Source organism: Carettochelys insculpta, chromosome 1 (genome assembly GCF_033958435.1).
Source record: "Carettochelys insculpta isolate YL-2023 chromosome 1, ASM3395843v1, whole genome shotgun sequence".
In the NCBI taxonomy this organism is placed as follows: domain Eukaryota; kingdom Metazoa; phylum Chordata; order Testudines; family Carettochelyidae; genus Carettochelys; species Carettochelys insculpta.
The window spans coordinates 104,429,850-104,451,474 of NC_134137.1; the positions used below are offsets into that span (position 1 = coordinate 104,429,850).

At 40.5% G+C, this 21,625-nt stretch overlaps 1 protein-coding gene across 1 annotated transcript in view; it reads left to right on the forward strand.

Moving 5' to 3' along the window:
• Positions 1 to 21,625, forward strand: part of GPC6 (glypican 6) — a 1,214,297-nt gene that overhangs the window by 1,082,712 nt on the left and 109,960 nt on the right. Inside the window, exon 5 of the mRNA XM_074983075.1 lies at positions 12,130 to 12,260. Within this exon, the coding sequence (XP_074839176.1) occupies positions 12,130 to 12,260 (131 nt within the window). The remainder of the gene's footprint in view (positions 1 to 12,129; positions 12,261 to 21,625) is intronic.

Genomic DNA, 21,625 nt, shown 5'->3' on the forward strand with positions numbered 1-21,625 from the left:
GGAAAGGATTAAAGAGCTCCTCTGGCCAGAATCAGCCTCAACCCAGCACTCTTTAGAGGCTTTTCAAACCTGTGGCTGGGCAGGTTCTTGAAAGGAAGGATTCATGCTGAGAATAGGTCTGCATTGTGATGGAGCAGGGCTGCAAGTTGCAGTCATTTCCGAAAGGAGACATGCCAAGAGTTTTCTTTCCTTTTATTTTTGCCTTGTTTTCCCAAAGGCCCAGGAGTCTGCTTTTTGTGCACTAGGGAAGCATACTGACTTTTTTTTCTTTTAATTTGCACTGGTTTAAACCCCTCCTTCACCAAGGAGGCCAACACCTTGAACAGCACAGCTAGAAAGCTGTGTATAGGAGTCCCAGAAAGGAGAAGCACCCATCTTCTTCTCCAGGGGGCACTAAAGAAAAGTAGTGCCAATAAAATTGCATTAAGTGCACCATAATCAGTTCAGATCTCCACAATTATGGAAAGATTTCAAGCAGGAGGTAATAAAGAGAGCAGATATAAACCTCATAAGTGGCTGGAGGAATTGATTTATGAAAGAGATTAAGACCTAACTATGTGAAGGCTGGGCAAACATTGACTGAGGGAGGGTCTGATAATTATCTACAAGTACCTGAAAGAGGTAAATACCAAGAAGGGAGGAGGGGAGCTGTTTACGATTGTACACGATGGCATATTCAGGAGTAATGGGGTGAAATAAAGCAGCTGAAAATTATGCTACAGATCTGGAAAATATTACAAAGAGGGCTAGTCAACATGTGAATAGTCCTGCCAGGAAGCTAGTGAAAGCCTGATAATCTGAACTATTTTAAACTTGGACTTGACAAAGCACTGGAGAATATGTATGGTAGGTAATAATTCTGCACTGTGGGAGAATGAGTTAGTTGTCTGAAAAGGTCTTTTTGAGCTCTAATTTCTGTGATTCTATCAAGATAAAATGAACAGTAAATTCAGGGGAGTTTTACCAAGGAAAGGATATATTAGCTAAGAAATTGTGATTTGCCATCTTTAACAGTTCGAGCATATCTCATCAAAGAACAACCAGAAAGATGGACTAGTATGAGTTATTTGAACTTTCCAAGCCACAGATGGCAGGTAACAATTATTCAGACAAGGACACAGCAATCAAAATTTAAATAAAGGCCAATAGCAGGCAGTATACATGCATATATCCATCAGTTTCATGATTCACCATATACATTTTCTATAGCTCATGATGGAACGACTTACACACCTCCTCATGGTACAATAAAGCCAGGAGATACAAGGAGCAGGGAGTGCAGTGTGCTTTCACGAAGATGATGTGCTATTCAGCCAGGGTTGTCAACCCACAGAAATTTCATTTTCGAACAAAATGAGAAAATTTACAGGCAGACAATTTTAGTTAAACGTGGTTCTGGAAGTTTTCCATTTGTGATCGTACATCCAAACACTGATGCTGTTAACCATAGCTGAAGTAATTGTCCCAGATCCATGAGTACACAATTCCTCTTCCATCTTTTTTGTTACAACATTTTTAATCATCATGGATGCTTTAGTTCTTCTGCAAGGGAAATCTTTTGCAATTTTGGACTGAGGAAACCAATCTGACGTTATCCGAGATTTCGTCCATCAAATTCAGTGGTAGGTTTTGTCTGGCTAAGAAGGTTGCTACTTTTAGTTCATATTCTGTTGTATTTACTTTAGCAACAAAACTCATAATTCCATGGCTAGATCTCCTTGCAGCATGCATTTGGTGTTGTGTTTGCTTTCACTGTCTATGCAAATCCAACTCACCTTCTGCTAGCCATTCGGATGAAAACACACGTGCTCTACCTTTTGATTTCTTAGTAATTAGCTCTTCATCAGACAATAATTCACAGGAGTCATCGGACTCATTATTCTCTTCAGCACAATCCATTCTTCTCATAGATTTCGACATTGTAAACTTTAATGGTAAACAATATTAAATTACACACATTGCCAGTGTGCTGACGCTAACTTGGCGGGATAATGTAGAAGGAAACGTCATGTGGTTCACATGATTCATGTTATGTCACCTCAACCATTGAGCTAAATAAACAACTAAAACATCCAGTTTCCACTGTTCTGCAGTAAAATGGCTGAAGCAGAAGAGAAGAAATTTAATTACTATAGAATAAGTGTTTTTTGAAATTGTTGTTTTTTGAAACTGTTTTTTGAAATTTTATTGCACTTTTACAAAATGTACGGACACCTACATCACCTACTGATGGTTGGCAACCCTGTATCCAGCTAAGAAAGTTCAGTGACTAGAAGTTTTTAGAAATTCAGTCCTGCAGCACATCAGAACATCCAACTTCTGCAGTGTTCAACCAAAAGTAGATGTTGTGTTTTCAGGATTACCACAGTCCAAACTGTGATATACCATTTTGCCTCGAATGTTTTACATCTTTTCCTGGTTTTCATCTTTATTTTTACTTGTTCTTGTTTTTGTTAGCAGTTTCAATACATTCCATGTTTATTTTAATCTAGTTTTCCATTTACTTTATTCTTTGTGCAGCTGTTCCTTTTATTGTCTACTTTTTGGTCACATCTGTATTTGTTCCTCAAGTTACATTTATAATTATGTATAATTTCTCCTTTTTTATTTCCATTTTCTTTGCTTTTTTGTGCAGCTGGTTCTTTCGCTTGAACCTGTGCTGTCAGCTCACAGGCAGCTACTTTTCAGATGTATATTTAAAGTGTTGGGGGGGGCGGACCACAGGAAATGGTTCTGAATATAAATAGTGGTTTGACTGTTAAGAGAATTCAGACTAGTTCCTTCCAAAAGGCAGCCTTGCTAAAATGTTGGATTGATGGGCCAACAACATTCTGAATCACAGTGAAACAATGGGAAAGAAGTTTAAATTCATTGCTCAAGTAACGGTTCCCAGGTGTTGTAACCCTCATACCTGCTTGGTGTGGTTCACTGTCCCATGAAGTGGCCCCCAAACCACTTACAGAGAGAACAAATGAGTGTCCTCTAGAGTCCTACCTGAGAGTCTGCTGGCTTTTAGCTCAAGCAGTAGAGGCTCATGCACAAAGAGCTAGAGCAGGGGTGTGCACACTGAGGGGTGGACATACATACTTATTTTCTTACATGTGCCAAGAGGGTTTTTTTTTTCATGTGAACATAACCAAAATGTCCATCCGTTTGTATTACATTAGGTTAGCGGGGCCCTGCTACTTGCAGGAATGAAAAGTGGAACCCAACCTAATAAGCTTGTTCACCTGAATCTAGAGGTCCCATGTTTCATCTGTCGGTTACACTTGCGTAGCAGTACCTTCAAAATGCATAGCATGTGTTGTGGCAGCAGCTAGCAGCTGTTGTATGTGCCCAGATCTCTACTAGCCTGAACTGTTACTCATGCTACCTTCCTGTTACTGCTATTTTTAACATGCTATTTCAGGCAGATCTAAGCACAGGTGTGTCCATGTGAGCTTGGAATCACACCTCGAACCTCAGATGTAGACATTTGCACAGAGGCAACTAAGTTCCTGTGAATTCACAGGGTATACATGTGAGTAGATTTTGGTCCTAGGGCCTAGGGCTTGGATTGTTAAGAAGCAGCAGAAATGCAGTTGTCTTGACTTCACAAAACAATGACAGTTTTAAGGCCCCTCCACTTCAGATGACAGATTTGCTTTTGCTCCCAGACCAGCCGGGGTGAGGCTGTTGCTCTGGCACCATGGTCAGACACTGACAAAGTGACGATGATGCTCACAAAGACGTTGGGCAACTCTGGGACATATCACATCCGTTCCTCTTCAGTCACAGGAAGATTTGCACAGCGCAGTGTGTGTCAGCGTGAGAGACCTTAGGGAAAAAGAAAAGAAATTGAACAGCCTCAAGACTAGCCTAGAAAAAAGGGAAGTTATAAAAAGCTTCACATAATTGCTATGAAGACCCAGATTTTGCACATCCCCAGAAGGGCATGATGCACAGCTACATCACCAGGGGTATAAATTGCCTCCCAGATGCTGGGCATGTTTCTCCATCCATATGCATAGTGCAGCCTATGCCACCTGCATTGTAAGCTGGTGTAGAGTGCAGTGGACAGAACCTTGGCCTCATAGCCTCACTATGGAGGTATCCCCCCTGGAGTTCATGTCTGTATTTGTGCTCCATTTGCATACCCCAAAGGTGGTAGGAAGGAGCAAATAGGCACAATAATAGTCCTTGAGTCCCCAACCTTTTCAGCTTATCTTTGAGCATCGCCCAGAGGTGAAGGTTCTTTTTGTCCCAGACTGGACATGCTGCTGGTCTGGGAGTGTAAACAAGTTCCCTGAGTCAGGGAAGTGCTAATGTACTTTGTCTTTGCCTCCATGTTGTCTACTTGCACACCTAGACTTAGATCAGGCACAATCTGGACCTTAGTAACAGTGCATTAAGTGACTTGGAATTGCAAATAGCTGTAAAAAGAGAACTTCACACGCAACTTGTAATTATGGTTAACTTGCATAATTAAAAAACGCTACATGAAATGTTCAGTCAAATCTTGTGAACCTGTTGCATCTTACCCTAGAAAAGTCATTTAGTTGCTCTCTGCTACTATGAGACAACAACAATCTCTCAATGTCTTTCTGCTTTGTTTTCTACATGGTACTAAAGTGATTTCTTGAACTGCTTTACCTACAGGAGAGTGAGATTTAAATCCAAAGAACTGATGGAAAGGTTACTTTTATTACAGAATGGGTAGGAAAAAAAGTTAACTCCTCAATGTTACTGACAGTTCCTTCTTTTGTAAGTCAGTTGGCTAAAGAGCATAAGGGATGCATGCCTACCTTCAATAACAAAAAGAAAATACTGTACTCAGGTATGTTAATTTGCATGAACTGAAAATAATCTGTTTTACAAAACATTAAGGTTATTTTCTGAAAGGGCACACAATTTACTGCAGGACAAAAAAGCAGCTTCATGATCTGAAGAAGTGGGTCTGTCCCACGAAAGCTCATCACCTAATAAATTATTTTGTTAGTCTTTAAAGTGCTCTGGGCTGCTTTTTTGTTGTGATAGCATATAGACTAGCATGGCTATCTCTGTGTTACTAATTTACTGCAGAGGTTTTAAAATGTTGCCTTATTTATCAGTTTGCAAACTATCTGGCTGGGGGCTGCAAAAAACATTCCCTTCTGGTCATATGCTACTTAATATAATAACCTCTCAGGGTTCTTTTTTTCATATTCAGCATCACCTGACATCATATAGATGAAGGAAAGTGGCTCGTTATTATTATTTTCTGATTTCTAAAATGTGACCAATGTATGGTCTTTTGCAACATGTACTCTACAGTCTTTATAGCTAACACATAACTTGTTGACCAGTGGCAACCAAAAAGCAGACCTCCCTGCCCCTGCCCCACCTCAGAAAAACTAGTTGAATCTCATCCAAAAACCTCAGGCAAAAAGCTGATGCTGCTAAGAGGTTAAATAAACATCAGGTTTGTTGGACAAGTGGAACAAGCAAATTAAAAGACTGAGACCTGCAGTGGAAGCATTCTGCCCCTGACACCCCAGCACTGTTACCTCCAGGCATTGATGCTAGGATAGTGAAGCTGCATTCACATTTACATTCCTCTTTTCAAAGAGGCATGCAAATGAGGAAAATCAAAAATGCAAATGAGGTGCAGATTTATACGTCTGGTGCCATATTTGCATATTCTTTTGAAAGAGCTTCTTTCAAAAGAAAAGCAGTGTACACATGGTTCTTTTGAAAGTAAACCCCATCTTTGAAAGAACCCTTCTTCCCATTAAAAAAGGGAAGAAGGATTCTTTCAAAGATGGGGTTTACTTTAGAAAGAGCCACGTCTACACTGCTCTTCTTCCTTCAAAAGAAGCTCTTTTGAAAGAAGAATATGCAAATGAGGCACCAGATATGTAAATATGCACCTCATATGCATTTTTGTTTCCCTCATTTGCATACCTCTTTTGAAAGAGGCATGCAAGTGTAGATGCAGCCCGAGAATCTTTCAGAATAGTTCAGTAGGCTTTGGATCTACCCATAACAGTACATGGGGACAAAGCGGTAGCTTAAATAACCAGAATTAAAACTTTACAGGATTTTACAAAGTAGAGTCAAAACTCATTAACCACCACAAAGACTTTCAAGTTCAACAGGTCTTCCCTAAATGAATTCTGTATGATAAGCTGCAGGGTAGCTGCAGTCTGCAGCCCCTGTAGATTCTAATAATCATCAAGAGTATGTTTAAGCCCTGCCCCCACATGACCAATAAGAAATGTTATATTAATATCTATATTGGTGCATCTAAATCCTTTCCATGTGTCCATAATGGTGGAAGCTCTAATGCAGACTGGTCGTTAAGTATTTTCACATTGAGAGGATCACACAGAGGAAGTTGCTGTACTAACGACTGAAAGATCACATGTCCAAGAACTGGAATCGGTAGACTGAGCCCCCGGCTGTACCATATTATTTTAAGAAGTTGGTAACCCATGCAGATCACAGAATCTTAGAAATGTAGAACTGGAAAGGACCCAGAGACACTGCCAAGTTCAACCCCTGTGCTGAGGCAGGATCACGTAAATCTCAACCCTCAGTCTGAGACGCATGGCCGAGCGCCGGCACCCTCAAGCCCAAACCTTCCCTGAAGCCCAGCCCCTGCTCCACGCTCTGACCTCATTTCTTCTTGTGCTGTTCCACCATCTCCCCACACCCCATTGCATTCCTTCCTTCAAGCCCTTTACCCAATGGAAGAAACCTTGGGGGTTACTGTGGGGCCTGGTGCAGGGCAGCAGCAGGGGTTGCCCTTCCCACACTCAATGCACCAGCAGGGGCCATGGGGAAGCAGAATGAGGCAGCAGCATCTGCTGCACCTCACCACCATCTTCCAGGCCATCCTGTTTGTTCTGCTTTGCCAGTCTGCATACACTCCCCAGGGCCACAGGGTATGCTGGCAGTGGCATAGAGCTAGCAGCTGGAAGCTGCTCTCGCCCTGCTGTGCTGCCAGTAGTGGTGGGTTGTTTTAAATTTCCTGGGCATTGCAGCTGTGGCTGGAGGACATGTGGGGAGGAGGGAGCATGAGGGCCAGCAGGCAGGGCCTGGTGACATGCAGGGATGGAGGAGGGGGGGAAGTGCAGAGATCCCTACTTTCCCATGAGCCCTGCCTGTGAGGGAGGCACCTGCTTGCCCAGTAGGAGGATTTGAGGACTGGCACTGGCTCTAGATAAACTGAGCTTGAGACCCCTGGCACCTGTTTGTCCGGTTAGTTCTTAAAAATCGCCAATGACTGAGATTCTACAACCTCCGTTGAAGGCCAAATCCAGAGCTCAACTGCCCTAACAGGATGAAAATTTCTCCTAATATCAAACCTAAACCTCCCTTGCTACAAATTAGGCCCATTACTTTTTGACCTAGCTTCTGTGGACATGGAGAACAATTGATCACCTCTCACTAATAGGCCTAAATGTATTTGAATACTGTTATCAGGTTACCCCTGAGGTCTTCTTTTCTCAAGATTAAGCATGTCCACTGTTTAAATCTTTGCGAATAGGTCAGATTTTCTAAGTTCTTTCCATTTTATTGCTCCCCTTTGGACTGTTTCCAGCTTATCCACATCTTTCCTAAAGTCCAGAACCCAGAACTGGATACAGTCCTCCAGCTGAGCAGAATTGGACAACTACCTTCTATGTCTTACATACAATACCCCAGATACAAAAACCCTGAATGATATTTGCCTTTTTTGCAACTGCATCATATTGTGTAAGAAAAAAACCCTAATAATTGGGTATGCACATCTCAAAAGAGATCAGTGTGCTATTGTCACATAAATAATGCATTTGAAATGAGGACTGTGTAAGCCTCAGTGGTTCTCAGCCTGAAGCCTGTGAGCTTCCTTCATCTCAGTCAGCATAGATCTGTGGCCCAAGTGATATCCTCAGGGTCATACAGGTAGCATTGGATGCAGCCTGCGTAACACATTCTGCACTGCACATGCAGCCCACAATGGTGAATAAGTTGAGTAACACTGCTTCAGAGGCAGAGCTCCTATTATGGAGTCAGGTTTCCCTGAAGAAGGAGAAAATAAAGTTCTTAGTCCTTTATTAAATATTAGGTGGAGTTTTCCTTTCAGTCCACTCCTTGAACCCCATTAGTAAGTCTTATTCTGGTGTCACACAGGTTCTGAGGGTTATTATGGGGATGCATTTCTGCTTTTTAAAAGAAGTGTATATGCACCTAAAATTCAGAGCTTGCATTTATTGCTATTGTTAACATTGCAATGATTTTCAAAGCTCACTTCATCTGTAACTACATGACAATACAAACACAGCTTCATCTTTCCTCTGTAAAGAAGAGGGCGGTAGAAAGAGCCTTTCTTTGCAGAGCAGTATATTTACAATAGTGTCCCTTTCCCAAAATGCTGCTCTGTTCTCAAGGACAGGGTACATTTACCATAAATGAAACTCTGTTCCTCACTCCACTCCTGCTAGTTCTTGCACACAAACTCTCAGATGTTTTTGGAATTTCCCATATAATATCTAATGTTGTTAAAAATCTGAAAAAGCAGGTCTTACCCATGAAAGCTCATTGTCTAATAAAATTGTTAGTCTCTAAGGTGCTATAGGACTGCTTGGGTTTTTTATGAAGCCACCGACTAACACAGCTACTCCTCTGAGACTACTGTTACGTTAGTTCACTTTGCAATATGTGGACAAACACTACGTCTCGTCACCTTTGTCTGCTAGATTGCAGAACCCAGTCAGTGCATGCATAGGGCCATACATAAGGGCAGTACCTGGATAAGTACTAGAAACTTGCCAGATAAAGGATGTTGCCAAATCCGAGAGTGCCAGACTAGAGAGGTTTAACTTTGTTTTCTATTTCTTTTAATGCAAGTTAAACCTTTCTAGTCTGGCACTCTCGGATTTGGCAACATCCTTAATCTGGCAAGATTCCCATGGTCCCATAAAGTTTGTTTCCAGCCACCAGTCCTGGCTATCAGTATGCTATGTGGTTGTTTAACTGTAATTTACTCCTAAATGTCTTCTAAGAGACCAGTAAGCGGTGGAAGTGTTGATAATGCTGTTAGGCAATACTGACCACCTGTGGTTTGGCAAATTCTCTCATTCAGCACTAGTCAGGTCCTGAGGGTTCTGGACCGGAGAAGTTCAACCTGTAACAGCACCCATATAAGAAAAAGAATTCTGTGCGTGAAATTACAAAACTAAAGAAATTCTTACAGAAGTTCCTGACTTGTAGAACAATCCCCTCTTGTGGCAGTGTGTGGCTTGAATCACAAGTGATCTGCAAGGGAAGTGACTTTCCACCTTTCCAGACTTCTGTGCCCCTTTCAGGAGTCTGATTTGTCTTGTGTACCCAAAGTTTCAACTCACTTAAAAACTACTTGCTTACAAAACGAGACACAAGAATACAAACATGCTACGGCATGCTATTCCTAAACAACAATGTATTTTTCTCACTTTTTATCAAATAATTAAATAAATAAAAATAAGTAATAATAATAAAATAAATCAATTGGAATATAAATATGGTACTTACAATAAGTATCACAGGGAAATGTATAATAGTATACAGAGCAGTAAAATCAATTTCTATTAAATTTTAGTTTGCACTTGTTCTGTAGTCTGTTTTAACACTAGGCAGATAGCTAGAGGAATTCATGTACCTCCAGAAGACCTCTGTGCACCCATGTTTGAGAACCACTGTGCTAGGGTACTTCTGAGAAAGGATAATGGGGGTGCTTAGGAGTCCCCAGCATTGCTCTATGGCATTTCTGTCCATGCGACTATTCAGTGGTGGAGGAGGGCCTTAGACAGGGGATAGGTGTAGTTGATTTCCTAGCTGCATCATTTACTTGCCAATTCTATTTGGGAAAGCTTGCAAGCCATGAGCTGCAGTTATTATCTGCACTCTGTGTATCAGTTGTACGGTGTTCTCTACACACACACCATGGATTACTGCTCACAGACATTTATTCTGCTGTGCACGGGTGATGTGAATTGTAAATTATTGGTAATGTTTTTGCTCCAGGCATTTCTAACAAACCCATGGTAACAGAATTAATTAACTATAATGTGCTTGGTGCTCCACTTGTCATGCAGCTAGAAGCCAGCTGTTTATGAAGTCCTGTACCACGTAGAAAACCATTAAACAAAGAACATTTTGAAAAAAAAAAAAAAAGACACAGTGCACCATCAGCATCTACCTGAGCTTGTAATGGGGTATCAAAATATGCATAAATGCATGTAAACCAAAATCAATTCTATATGTGCATGTGTGATCATGCCTGTGCATGCAAGCAGCAGTGATGTTATGCAATAAAAGATTTAGCAGCAAGAGTTTGGTCTGGTTATATTAGCTATAAATTGTGTAGCTACAAATGTTTTATCCCCATCATCACAAATTCATGCTTTTAAAAACCTTTACCCCAAACCACTATCATGTTTTCTATGCGTACTAAATATGGTACGGAAAATTTATTGTGAAATCTTTTAATAGTTTTCAAATATATACTATATTAGGTCTGGATTTTTTTTTTTATTCCTCTGTCATTAAAATTAGGAATTTCTTTGTACTATTTGTCCAACTCTGTAAGATTTAGAGAAAAAGAACCATTGTAAATAATAAAGTAAAGCAACATTATCCGAAGTACTATTTTCTTTACGACAGATTGTTTGTCTAATATCTTGCTATCACTCAGGGTGACAAAATGCTGTGTGTCCCATTGGCATCCTTACAGGAGAGCAAGGTATTAGACCTTAAATAGGCAGCAGGACTTGAGTAATACCATTTCTGAACCTCAGTGCAGAATAAATTTTAAAGGAAATTCTACCTTTTGGGGAGAAAGAAGGGTATTTTTTCTCTTGAAGGAGGTTTTTATTTTGTTATAATAAATAGATGTTGTTTGAAGCCATATATAGGGGTCTAGAATATCAAGGTATGTCCAGGGTGGTGGCTCAACAGGCAGAGTATGTGTGAGAGGATGAAAGATGTATAATAAGTGCAATTTATTACATGACAAACTTACAGTTTGTTATGTGGCTACCGCCAGTATAAACGTAGTGCATCCGTAGCTATGGCTGCATAAATATTCATTTAAGCTTTTTGTATTACATATTATAATATTTTGATCATTATTAATTTATTTACTGGTATTCATCAAAGAATCCACTAGATAAAATTACACTGTGAGTGACATCTATGTAATTAGATATTATAGGTTACATCCCAGAAGATGCAGGCAATATATGTTTCTGTTGACAATATTCAGATGCATTTTGAAAATATATCAGTATAAACCAGGTTTCTGCCTCTATTTGTTAAGTCAGAAGTGCAATATTTACCCTTTGTATTGCCAAAAAAAAAGGTCATTGGGGTCAGAAAAACAGCTGTTTTAAACATAAGCTTCTGATATATCATACCAAAATTTTCATCATTTTGTTCAAGGCTTCATTTCTATAAGCTTGCTTTTTCTGATGGGTCAGATTACATAGTCTAGATCAGTGTTTCTTAAACTTTTCGAGACCACTTTTTAAGACCAATCATCTTTTTAATGTGGAACACCTATGAAAATTTTCTGTAAAATACTGTTGTCAAACCAAAAGATAACAAACAACAGCATATGCAGCAAGAGCAAAATGAAGTAATATTAATCAGGCATCATAGCAATGAAGAAGTAACTTTGTATTTGGTTTTAATATCAGAAAATATCTGTCATCAGTGTATTTTTCCAAACGCTCATGGCACTCCTGTGAGTTGTTCACAGAATGCCAGTGTTCCACAGCACACAGTTTAAGAAACACTGGTCTGGAAAACAAATATGTTTCAGAATGTTGAGATACAGCTGTACAGTCTGAAGTTTTCTCTTCTGATTGATAATTCTGTGACAGCTGTTACTGATATAACTTTTACAATCTCTGTTTCTTCAGTGAGGGTCATGGAGGAGGTTGCTAGATAGTTATGATAACCAGAGGATTACGTTATATTACAATCTCTTATGTCCCTCTAACATACATCGGCAGAATACTGAACCAGGCCAGGACTATTTAGGGATTCCCATCTCTGGCAGGGCAAGCTGAGCTGCGTAACATTCTTTTTAATGCTCTCTGTGTACTCTTTCTTTAAGGGAATGGCTCCTTTGTGTTTTAACAGATGCTATGCTTTTGGTAGCAGAGAGATTAGAGGGGCCATTCAACATTGAATCAGTCATGGAGCCTATTGATGTCAAGATTTCTGAAGCCATCATGAACATGCAAGAGAACAGTATGCAGGTGTCAGCAAAGGTACTGTGCAAGTCACTTACTATCCAATTTTGAATGCTGCAGCCACAGAAAAAATAGCAAGCCTGTCTGCTGTCCTCTGTCTAAGAAAGATTGACCATCCTACTTGATATTATAGTCTGTTGTCTGTAAGTGCACCTGACCCACTCTATCTTGCCTTTTAAAATCTCAGTAGTTTTTTTTTTTTTTGAGCAAGAATGGCATTGCAAAAAGTACTATTGAGTTGGGTACCTATCACTGACTGCTAAAAGTTTTAAGACAGACAAAGAATGTTGAATAAGGTTTTGTATTTGTTAAGAACCTTCTGTGATTCCTTTGTAAGAAGCAGTGTACAGAGTATGGTCTGTAATGTCCTCATATGCCTGGTCTGTGACTTTCCTTATTAACGTCTAACTGTGCTTCGCACTGTGTAGGTCAGAGTGAGGCTTGACATGCTAGAGGTGAATAAATGAAACATCTTATTTAACTTCCGTTTAATGGCCACTCAGGAAAGATATTATTATGTTCTATAGTCTCTAATTATTGCATCTCAGTTTAACAGAGTTTTGTCTACAATGAGGCATGGCAATAAACAGAGACAACTGTACAAGTTTCCTCTTTTCCATCTTCAGTGCATGTATTTATGCATATACCGGCAGCAATTCTGAATCCATTATTATCAAGGTCCTTTGACTTCAGTAATAAGTATCGCTGAGCTGTTAGTGAGCAACAGACTTTTCCTTTATCTGTAGTGACTCTCCTTGGTACAATATCTGAAGTCAATAGTCTTGCCATCTTCTGTACATCAAAATACTTGCCAGTTGCCATTGATCTAGTGCACCAGGGTATTCATGTCTGCTAAGCACTGCCAAGACTTTTATTGGATTCAGTGCTTTTTTATTTCCCAGAAAATAACTACTGTAAATGGGAAGTTGAGGGAGGGAGAAGGTTTAAAATTGGTTGTTTAAAAAAGCCCCAAATCCTGCAAGGTACAGAGTATTTCAATCACCAGTGACATTGTTAGAATTTTAACATTGCACAACACCTTTTCCTGAAGTGGTGATCTGAGAGCTCACCAGACGCACAGAAGATCAAACCTCTTGTTCTTTTCAGCTGTGAGATTTATAGCCTGACTTTGTAACATACTCTACCCTTAAACCAAGAAAGAAACAAAATATTTCCTTAAAAGAAAGAGATTTCATTGAGAACTTACCCAGCTTATGTTCTAGTCTATTTAATTTTCATTTTTGCATGCTTGCTCCCTAAAACAAGTGGTGGTTTCTGGTTTTGTTTCCATTTGGCCATGACAAAGGCCTTCTTGCCTAGATCCATGATATCACCACCCATTGGCATGAATTCAATTTCCTTCTCACGTGCAGTACTACAGACATTTTACATATTCATTGGAATATATTTGAACTGCTAATGTGTTTACTAAATCATGGAAACATTCCATTTTCACTTTAAAGCTTTAATTTCTTCTGCAGAAGTCTAGGCCCACCCTTTTTAAAATTCTGAGCCGTGGAACCCATTTACAGCCGTAAAATTAACTCGGCCGTTGTTTTGTAGCTGATTGGAAAAGTGTTCACCATGATAAAAAGAGGCTGGGGCCTTGGATTATTTAGGTTAAGTGGTATGATCATCATCATCATCATCATCAACAACAACAACAACAACCACAACCATGGGCTCAGTGCCCATTGTGTCCGATGCCTCCCTCACTATTTCCTTCCATCTTCCCCTGTCTAGTGCAGAGAGGCTTACTTTCTGTAGACTAGCTCTGCACCTATCTACTATATAATCTACTCATTCTCTGTGGGGTCTGCCTCTCCTATTTGAACCATCCATTATGCCAAAGACCAGGGTCTTGAATTTTTGTTCGTCTTTCATTCTGCAGATATGTCCAAACAGCTGTAACTTCTGTTGTATAACCTTCTACATTAGGTTCTGTTTTGGCTGTATCTTCCTATGTAATTCCTTGTTGGTGACCTTCTGCATCCATCCTATTCTCAGGATCTTTCTATAGCAACTTCTCTCAAATACCAATATCTTTCTCTTTGAATCTTTCATTATCACTCATGTCTCACATCTATACAACATGCTGCATAATACACACATTTTCAAGACATTCTGTAGTTCTTGCATTCCAGCATGCTTCTTTTCTTGTGTATTGTTACTAGTATGGATCTTGTCCATTCCTTACTTGCGTATATTTACATAGTCGGTGTATTTCTGAATCATACTTTCTCCACCATATTTGCTCATCTCTCCTGTGATCTTATGAATTCCATGGCCCTTGCTGTTCTTTAGTCACTTCACTGCTCTTTCTACTTCCGCCTTCGAAATATCGGTGTCTCTCTCAATGTTCGGCAGAGATATCTCTTTTAGTTCTTCGATCAGTCTCTCTGAGACACTTGGTTCTGCCTGTGCTTTCTACAGATCAGAGCAATATCTCATCCATGGCTGCCCAATCTTCTCTTTGTCTATGAGCACCTTGTCGTTCTCATCTTTGATCGCCTCTTGGAAATTCTTTAGTTCTCACTTAACCCAGAACATTAATCCCAGCATCATTAATGTCAATGGCTCCAAATAAGAGCAAAAATATTCTTCACAATCAGCTGCAGTCAACAAGGGGACTGAAATGTATTTCATATCATTTATAGCTTTTCCCTTCAACAGTCCACCAATATTCACAACTGGATTTTCTTACCTTAACGGCAATGTGTCTGAGGTGGCACATAGCTAGGCTTAATCACCAAGTTTGGTCCACTGATGGGGAGTGCAACATAAATGCTTGACCCATGCCACTGACTCCCACAACTGTATTATAATGGTCATCTGTTAGTTTTAAAAATAAGAAGTGTGTTACATAACATACCTAGTTAGGCCACCTTCTGACCCATTGATAGGCATAAATACCATGCATTAGTAGAGTGAAGTGGAGGAGACTTGTAGATGACCTGCGCTCCGTGAAGAGTACAAGGGTTAAATAGTAGCAGTAGTAGTAGTAGTTTTTAAATCAGTTCTCTGTAGCGTACATTTTTCCATGTATATCTACTGCTCTCCATGGATCTAGCATAGGTAAAAATTAAATATATCTAGCTAGATATAATTTGGCTGCACAAAAGAGAATTTCAGAACTGATCTAGGAAGAGATTTACATTTGTCAGTTACTCTCAAACTCCTGGAGGAAAACTTATCAAATACAACTTTCTGCTGGAAAACATTGGATAAATGAATGGACATTAAGATTAGAGATTTAACATCCTCCTTGGGCAACATGCTAGTTTCCCAGTATTACAGTTTTTCAGTACAGTTCTGGACTATACATTTGACTGTCTCCTCACTCAGGATGAACTGATTAGGTCCCTCAGTCAACATTTCCCTAGCCTCTATGGCTATGTCTATACTAGCCCCAGAATTTCAAAAGGGGCATGATAATGAACCTAATCGAAAGATGCTAACGAGGCGCTGCCATGAATATGCAGCACCTCATTAGCATAATGGCGGCTGTGGCACTTTGTTTCGATCGCATGTGGCTCATCTACACGGGCTGCTTTTCGAAAGGACCTGGCACACTTTGAAATCCCCTTATTCCTATAACCAAATAGCCAAATAACCAAATAACCAAATAGGAATAAGGAGATTTCAAAGTGTGCAGGGTCCTTTCGAAAAGGACCCTGTGTAGACAAGCCACTTGTGATCGAAAGCGGCACTTTTGAAGTTCTGTGGCCACCCTTATGTTAATGAGGTGCTGCATATTCTTAGCAGCATCTCATTAGCATATTTCGATTAGGTTCATTATCATGCCCCTTTCAAAGTTCTGGGGCTAGTGTAGGCATAGCCTAAACGCGGTATTTTTCTTGCTAAAATTATATAGTAGTATACAAAAAATGCCATGCAGAAACACACAGATGGCATCTACACTATGAGATAAAATGGAATTTAAGGCATTTAGCTTGATTGTACAAAGTGCCTGTCTTCACAATAAATACCATAAGCTTGATTTATGGAGCACTGAAATTGATATAGTGTCGTTGGAACCTGATGGGTGCAGCGTTCAGGCTGATTCTAAAATTCCAAATGAAGGTTAGTGTAGAAGCACCATATCTTTAAATCTAATTCATTAACCTCCAGAGATGTCCTGTATGTACCCCACAATGCCCCACAGTTCCCCGCTCTGGCCTCTTCCATCTCCACTGCTCTCAGGTGCACAGGAATTTGGCAACAGGAAGATGGTTTCAATTTGGCACCTGGAAGCCTGTGGCTGTAGGGTCATGCTTGCATGAAGGACTGAAAAACATCTTTCTTTCTTTGTTAGTAGCATTGCTGCAGGGTCTGTGGTTCTGTGCCTACCTCTGCTAGCTGTCTTTTTTTCTGCACTGCCTGGCACCAGCCACTGCCCCCTGACCCCACACCATGTGGCAGCCAGGCTGTGGATGGGGATTGTGCTTGCATGAGAGGCTGAGAAACTTCTTTTCAAACATTTACATTATGTCCAGCCCTGCATCAAACACAGAGATGGTGTACGGTGCCATCACCACTCGGTTATTACAGTTGAACACTGCATACAATGCCCAGACTGTCCCCAGTCGTGCCAGGAGATGGCGTGAACATGGGGGCAAGGTGGAAGGGGCAGCCACATCACATGGATTGACCCTGAACCAATAAAAGGAAGTGCAGAACATGCTGCCAGGCAGTTTGAGCATGGTGAGGGTCTTGGAGCAGCCCGGGGGGAAGTATCCATCAGTGGCTAAGATATCTGGGGGCTGGCTGCTATCTGGGGGCCTTACATCTGACCAGGAGAAGTTTCCCTCAGTAGATAAGATATTCGGAGGCTGGCTGGCAGCTATTTGGAGGCCTTTCAGCCGAGTGCGGGGGGAAGTGTCCCTTGGCGGATAGGAAGTGTCATCGAAAGTTGCGAGGGCAAGCATTCAGTAAGGGCTTGATGCAAAGGCAACTGAAGTCAATGTATTAGCTCTACAATTACCAACAGTTAGCCAAGTAAGGCTTGTAGAGACCAAAGGAACCATAATACCAGTCATTTCAATGGCCCAAATTTCTTTTCAAAGTTATTCGATTCCAGATCAATGATCTGGAGTGGGAAGCCCTCCTTATGAAAAACATTGAAAATACCCTCGCAAGGGAAGAAAAAACATTGTCACTAGAATGGCTGGCCTTTGACAGAAAAGGCTCTATAAAGGTTTTAATGAGCCGTTCGCATTTGCCATGTAACACCCATGTATAAGGCCTTTGAGAGAAAATTCTTGTTCTGAGGATCTTTGCCAGGAGATCTAAATCCAGATCCAAGCCTTAATCTTACACAGCTGTTGTTTAGCTCTGCCCTAAGTCACAGTTCATTCTGCAGGTTGCTTGTAGAGTGGAGAAGCTATGAGCTACCTCCTATTCAGAGCAGATTGCAAAGCTGCAGTATAGCCACATGGATTTCTGTCCTCAGCCCTGCCACTTCTGCATGTTCTTCAATGTTTTTGCACCCCATTTTGGGAACCTGTTGGTTGGGAAGCCCAACATCTTTTTTCTAACCCTTCCATTCAACTTTTTTCGTGCTTTGTTCATTAATTCCAGCCCCCCACACTCACAGCAGGACCTTTCACCATCCTGGAGAGATTTTTGTTTAAATCTATTTGTCCTGTATACCTCAATGGCACCCCATCAGGGATTCAACTCACGGCCCTGGGTTTAGCAGGCAAATTCTGTAACTGCTTTGCTATCCCTCCCGTGCCCTCCCCTCCCCTCCCCTCACTTATAAAAAGCAAATGGTTTATACAAGCAAGATTCTGCCTGGAAAAAGGGACATTTGCTTAACATGGCAGAGGAATGAGGGAAATGAAATGTAAGAAGATGTGGTCAGATACCCACAGCCACTTGCAGGGCATATTTTTCCCATGCTGCACCAGTGAAAATACCCAGAATGCTACGTCTCAGGGAACTGTGGGATAGGATCCCACAATACACTTCTGCAACAGTCGATGTTGGATGACTTGTGTGTGGCAGCAATAAGTTGAATTTGTGGGGAGCATGTGGGAAGGTGAGGATGTTCAAATTCGAATTTATAAAAGCCAGAATTAAAAAATCGATTTTAATAAAGTGGATTTTAGCTTGTGGTGTAGATGCAGTCACAGGGACTTCACTTCACCTACCACAGTCACAGCTCATAAGAAATCCAGCTGCTGTTTAGGAGGTCAGTTGATCTACTGGTGTAAACTTATGCTGCTGTCTTCAAATCAGTAGAGCACTCCCAGCTTACTGGCTTCTTGAGTTTGGCATGGTGTAAACCTGGGGCAATCTCTTTCAAAGACATCTTTATAATACTGTCCTATGTACCTAACGCATCTTCATTGCTATTTTAATCCAAGTTTGATCCCTATCCTGCTTCACCAAAAAACAAGCAGTCCTGTATCACCTAGAGACTAACAATTTTAAATTTTAAATTTTTAAGGGGACTGCTTGTTTTTCGTGACGCTACAGACTAAAACAGCTACATGACTGAGACTGCTTCAAGTATTTTTCTGAAAACTTGCCTATTGCATAAGGTTTTCCCATTAGAACATGCCCTCACCAATTGGTATTTATTGAACAAGGCACTGTTCTATATTGTGCCACTGTGTTTTCATATTGGAATCTATTTGGGACGGGGGATCATATTTTTGGCACAGATCACCCTAGCATACAGTGTGGTATAAATAAATAAAAATGTACGCTCCAGTGTGAATAATGGTCAATGCCAAAACATCAGTAAAAAAACATATTATGAATCCTCCATAGGTCTCAGTTTTTAAGGTCCATCATTTATCCTTCCCTTCTTTTTCAATGTTAGAGAGGGTGTTGACGTTCCCATCCAATTTGCTATGCCTGCACATATATGATAGATATTCAGTACCATCCTTAGTGCTCCCCTTCCGTACCATCTTCCATTCATTTTTCAATTTTATACTCTCATCTGTTAGATGCTGTAGGGATTCTGTCTTTACTAACATTTTGGATGTATTTTATCTAAATTTTCTTATGGCTCATTGATGTTAGTGCGAATTGGATTGTGCCCTAAATCACCAGGTCTACTCATGTGCTTAAAGTTAGGCAGGCTTCTCAGTACTTGGCTGAATCAGATCTGAGTGTCTTACATTTCACTCCTCCTGTCTCCTGCTCAACTTCTTTGTGCCCTGTACTTGTATTCCTTTACTACTGTTATGCTAATTACCTGATTGTTAATTAGCTAATCCATACATTTATTCACTATATGTCAGCAAGTTTGCATTTGTTATAATTCTCCATTTTGCAGCTAAAATCTGGAATTGATACTTCAAAGTTGTCTGACAGTATTTTCACTTTGTAACCCTTATGCTATAGGAACTGTTTTGGGGAAATATAGGATTTGAATGTCTTCATCATATATTACTGCTATTGGGGATGTTGGTAATTTTTTTTATGTTTCATAAATTTTGTTTTTGTTCCTTGTCTGACAAAAATTATATGCTGACAATTTACACTGAGGGTGGATGCTTTGCCTACAAACCAAACCCAAATCACCCTTTGTGGTAAGGCTTAATTAAGAGAGAGGGACAGTCAGGCCCACCAATGGGGAGGAGGGGGCAAAAAGGGTAATTTCCCCCAAGACCAGCATCTCAAAGGGGCCTGCAGCTCTGGCTCCCTTGGAATTGCCATGGCAGCGCTTCTGCGTGCAGCTAGGAGGAAGGCAGGGGGACCCAGCACCATGTTCTTGGCAGAGCTAAGGGCTGAATGCCCTAGGCCCTGCCACTTTCTGCCTTTGGCCCTGCCCCTTCTGCCTTACCCCCATGTTCACGCCACCTCCTGGCACGACTGGGGACAGTCTGGGCATTGTATGCAGTGTTCAACTGTAATAACTGAGTGGTGATGGCACCGTACACCATCTCTGTGTTTGAAGAAAGTGAGAATTAAGTTGGCAGGTGTCAGCAATAGTCCTGCACTGTCTGGCAGGGAGATATACATAATAACACTATAACAGGCAGCTTGTACATTTCTTCTAGCTTGGTATGCCACTGCCAACACAGGAAAAACACACACACACATACACACAGCTGTTTCCAAAAAAAAAAAAAGCAGAAGGTTACCTTCCAGACCTCAGATACCTAAACTGTTCCATTCAAATCCAGAAATTGAAATGGTAACCATCAAACTGTCAATTCACACCATAAAAGCAGCTGTCTGGATGCTTTCCAGAAATCTGCAAGATGTAGTCTTTCACATATCTATTTGGTTTGTGTTCAGGAAACGTTTCGTGTTCTCTCTTAGTCTACATTTTGAAATCCCAAGTCTCATCTTTTCATTTCCTGTACGGTCCCTTAGCACCTGCATAAAGGTTAGAAAACATCCTTTTTGTGTAGTTTACAGATTGAAGATTGCATCTTTAGTGTATTATTGTGAGAGAACTTTCAAAGGAGCAGATGATTTCTCCTCTCCAAATCTGTAAGGTACCATGGAGTTCTCCTATCGTCAGTTGCAAGCTAATTTGGTGACAAAAGCATACACAATGCAAAAAATAACTTTGCATTTAAACTTTTATATTTAAACAAATACATCAAAATCAATACCAATATGTGAAAAAATGAAATAGAAATTGAAAGAAAAAAAGCTCAGTAGCAGATTACATGAAGGGAAATGTCAAGTTAATTTCATCTGACTCTTCAAAGAAAATACTGCCCATTGTTTTTTCCAAACTACAGATCGTTAAATCCAGAGAAAATATCTTTACCCTTTATAATTCTGGTAAAAATACCATAGGAATAATAATACCGGGGAGTGTCAATGAATAGATTTCCTGGCTGATAAAATATTCTTACATCTGTTCACCCTATAGATTTTTAAAGCCAAATTTTCTTTGCCTTTAAATGTCCTTTCCCTAGTTCAGTCCCATATTTTGAGCCCACTGTGAATTATTGGTGCTATTGTTTTGTAGTTCGACCTGATTGAAGTAGGTATAGTAGGTGACTAATATAATGAGATTTGCATTTAGAGTATTTTTTGCAGTGATAAATATTGTAGATAGGTGTAGTTTGCTTAAACAAACTGAAGGGTGGTTCTCTATACAGCTATATATTTGACTCCATAATAGTCAGCTTCACCTATAAAGGCACAGGCTACAGTTACACTACAGCAATTTGTCAAAAGAAGTCATTCTTGGAAGAGATTTCCCAACAAAACTTCTATCAACAGAGTGCAGCCACACACAAAAGCCAATTGGAAGAGTGCTCTGCTTTGTCAACTGCCCGGCTGCTCTCTCAACAAAACAGGCACCCGGAAGCACAGCAGACAGGATTGCCCAGCAGAGAAGGCCTCCCAGAGCATCCACACAGCTTTTTTGTCAACAGAATCTGTCCACAACAGCATTA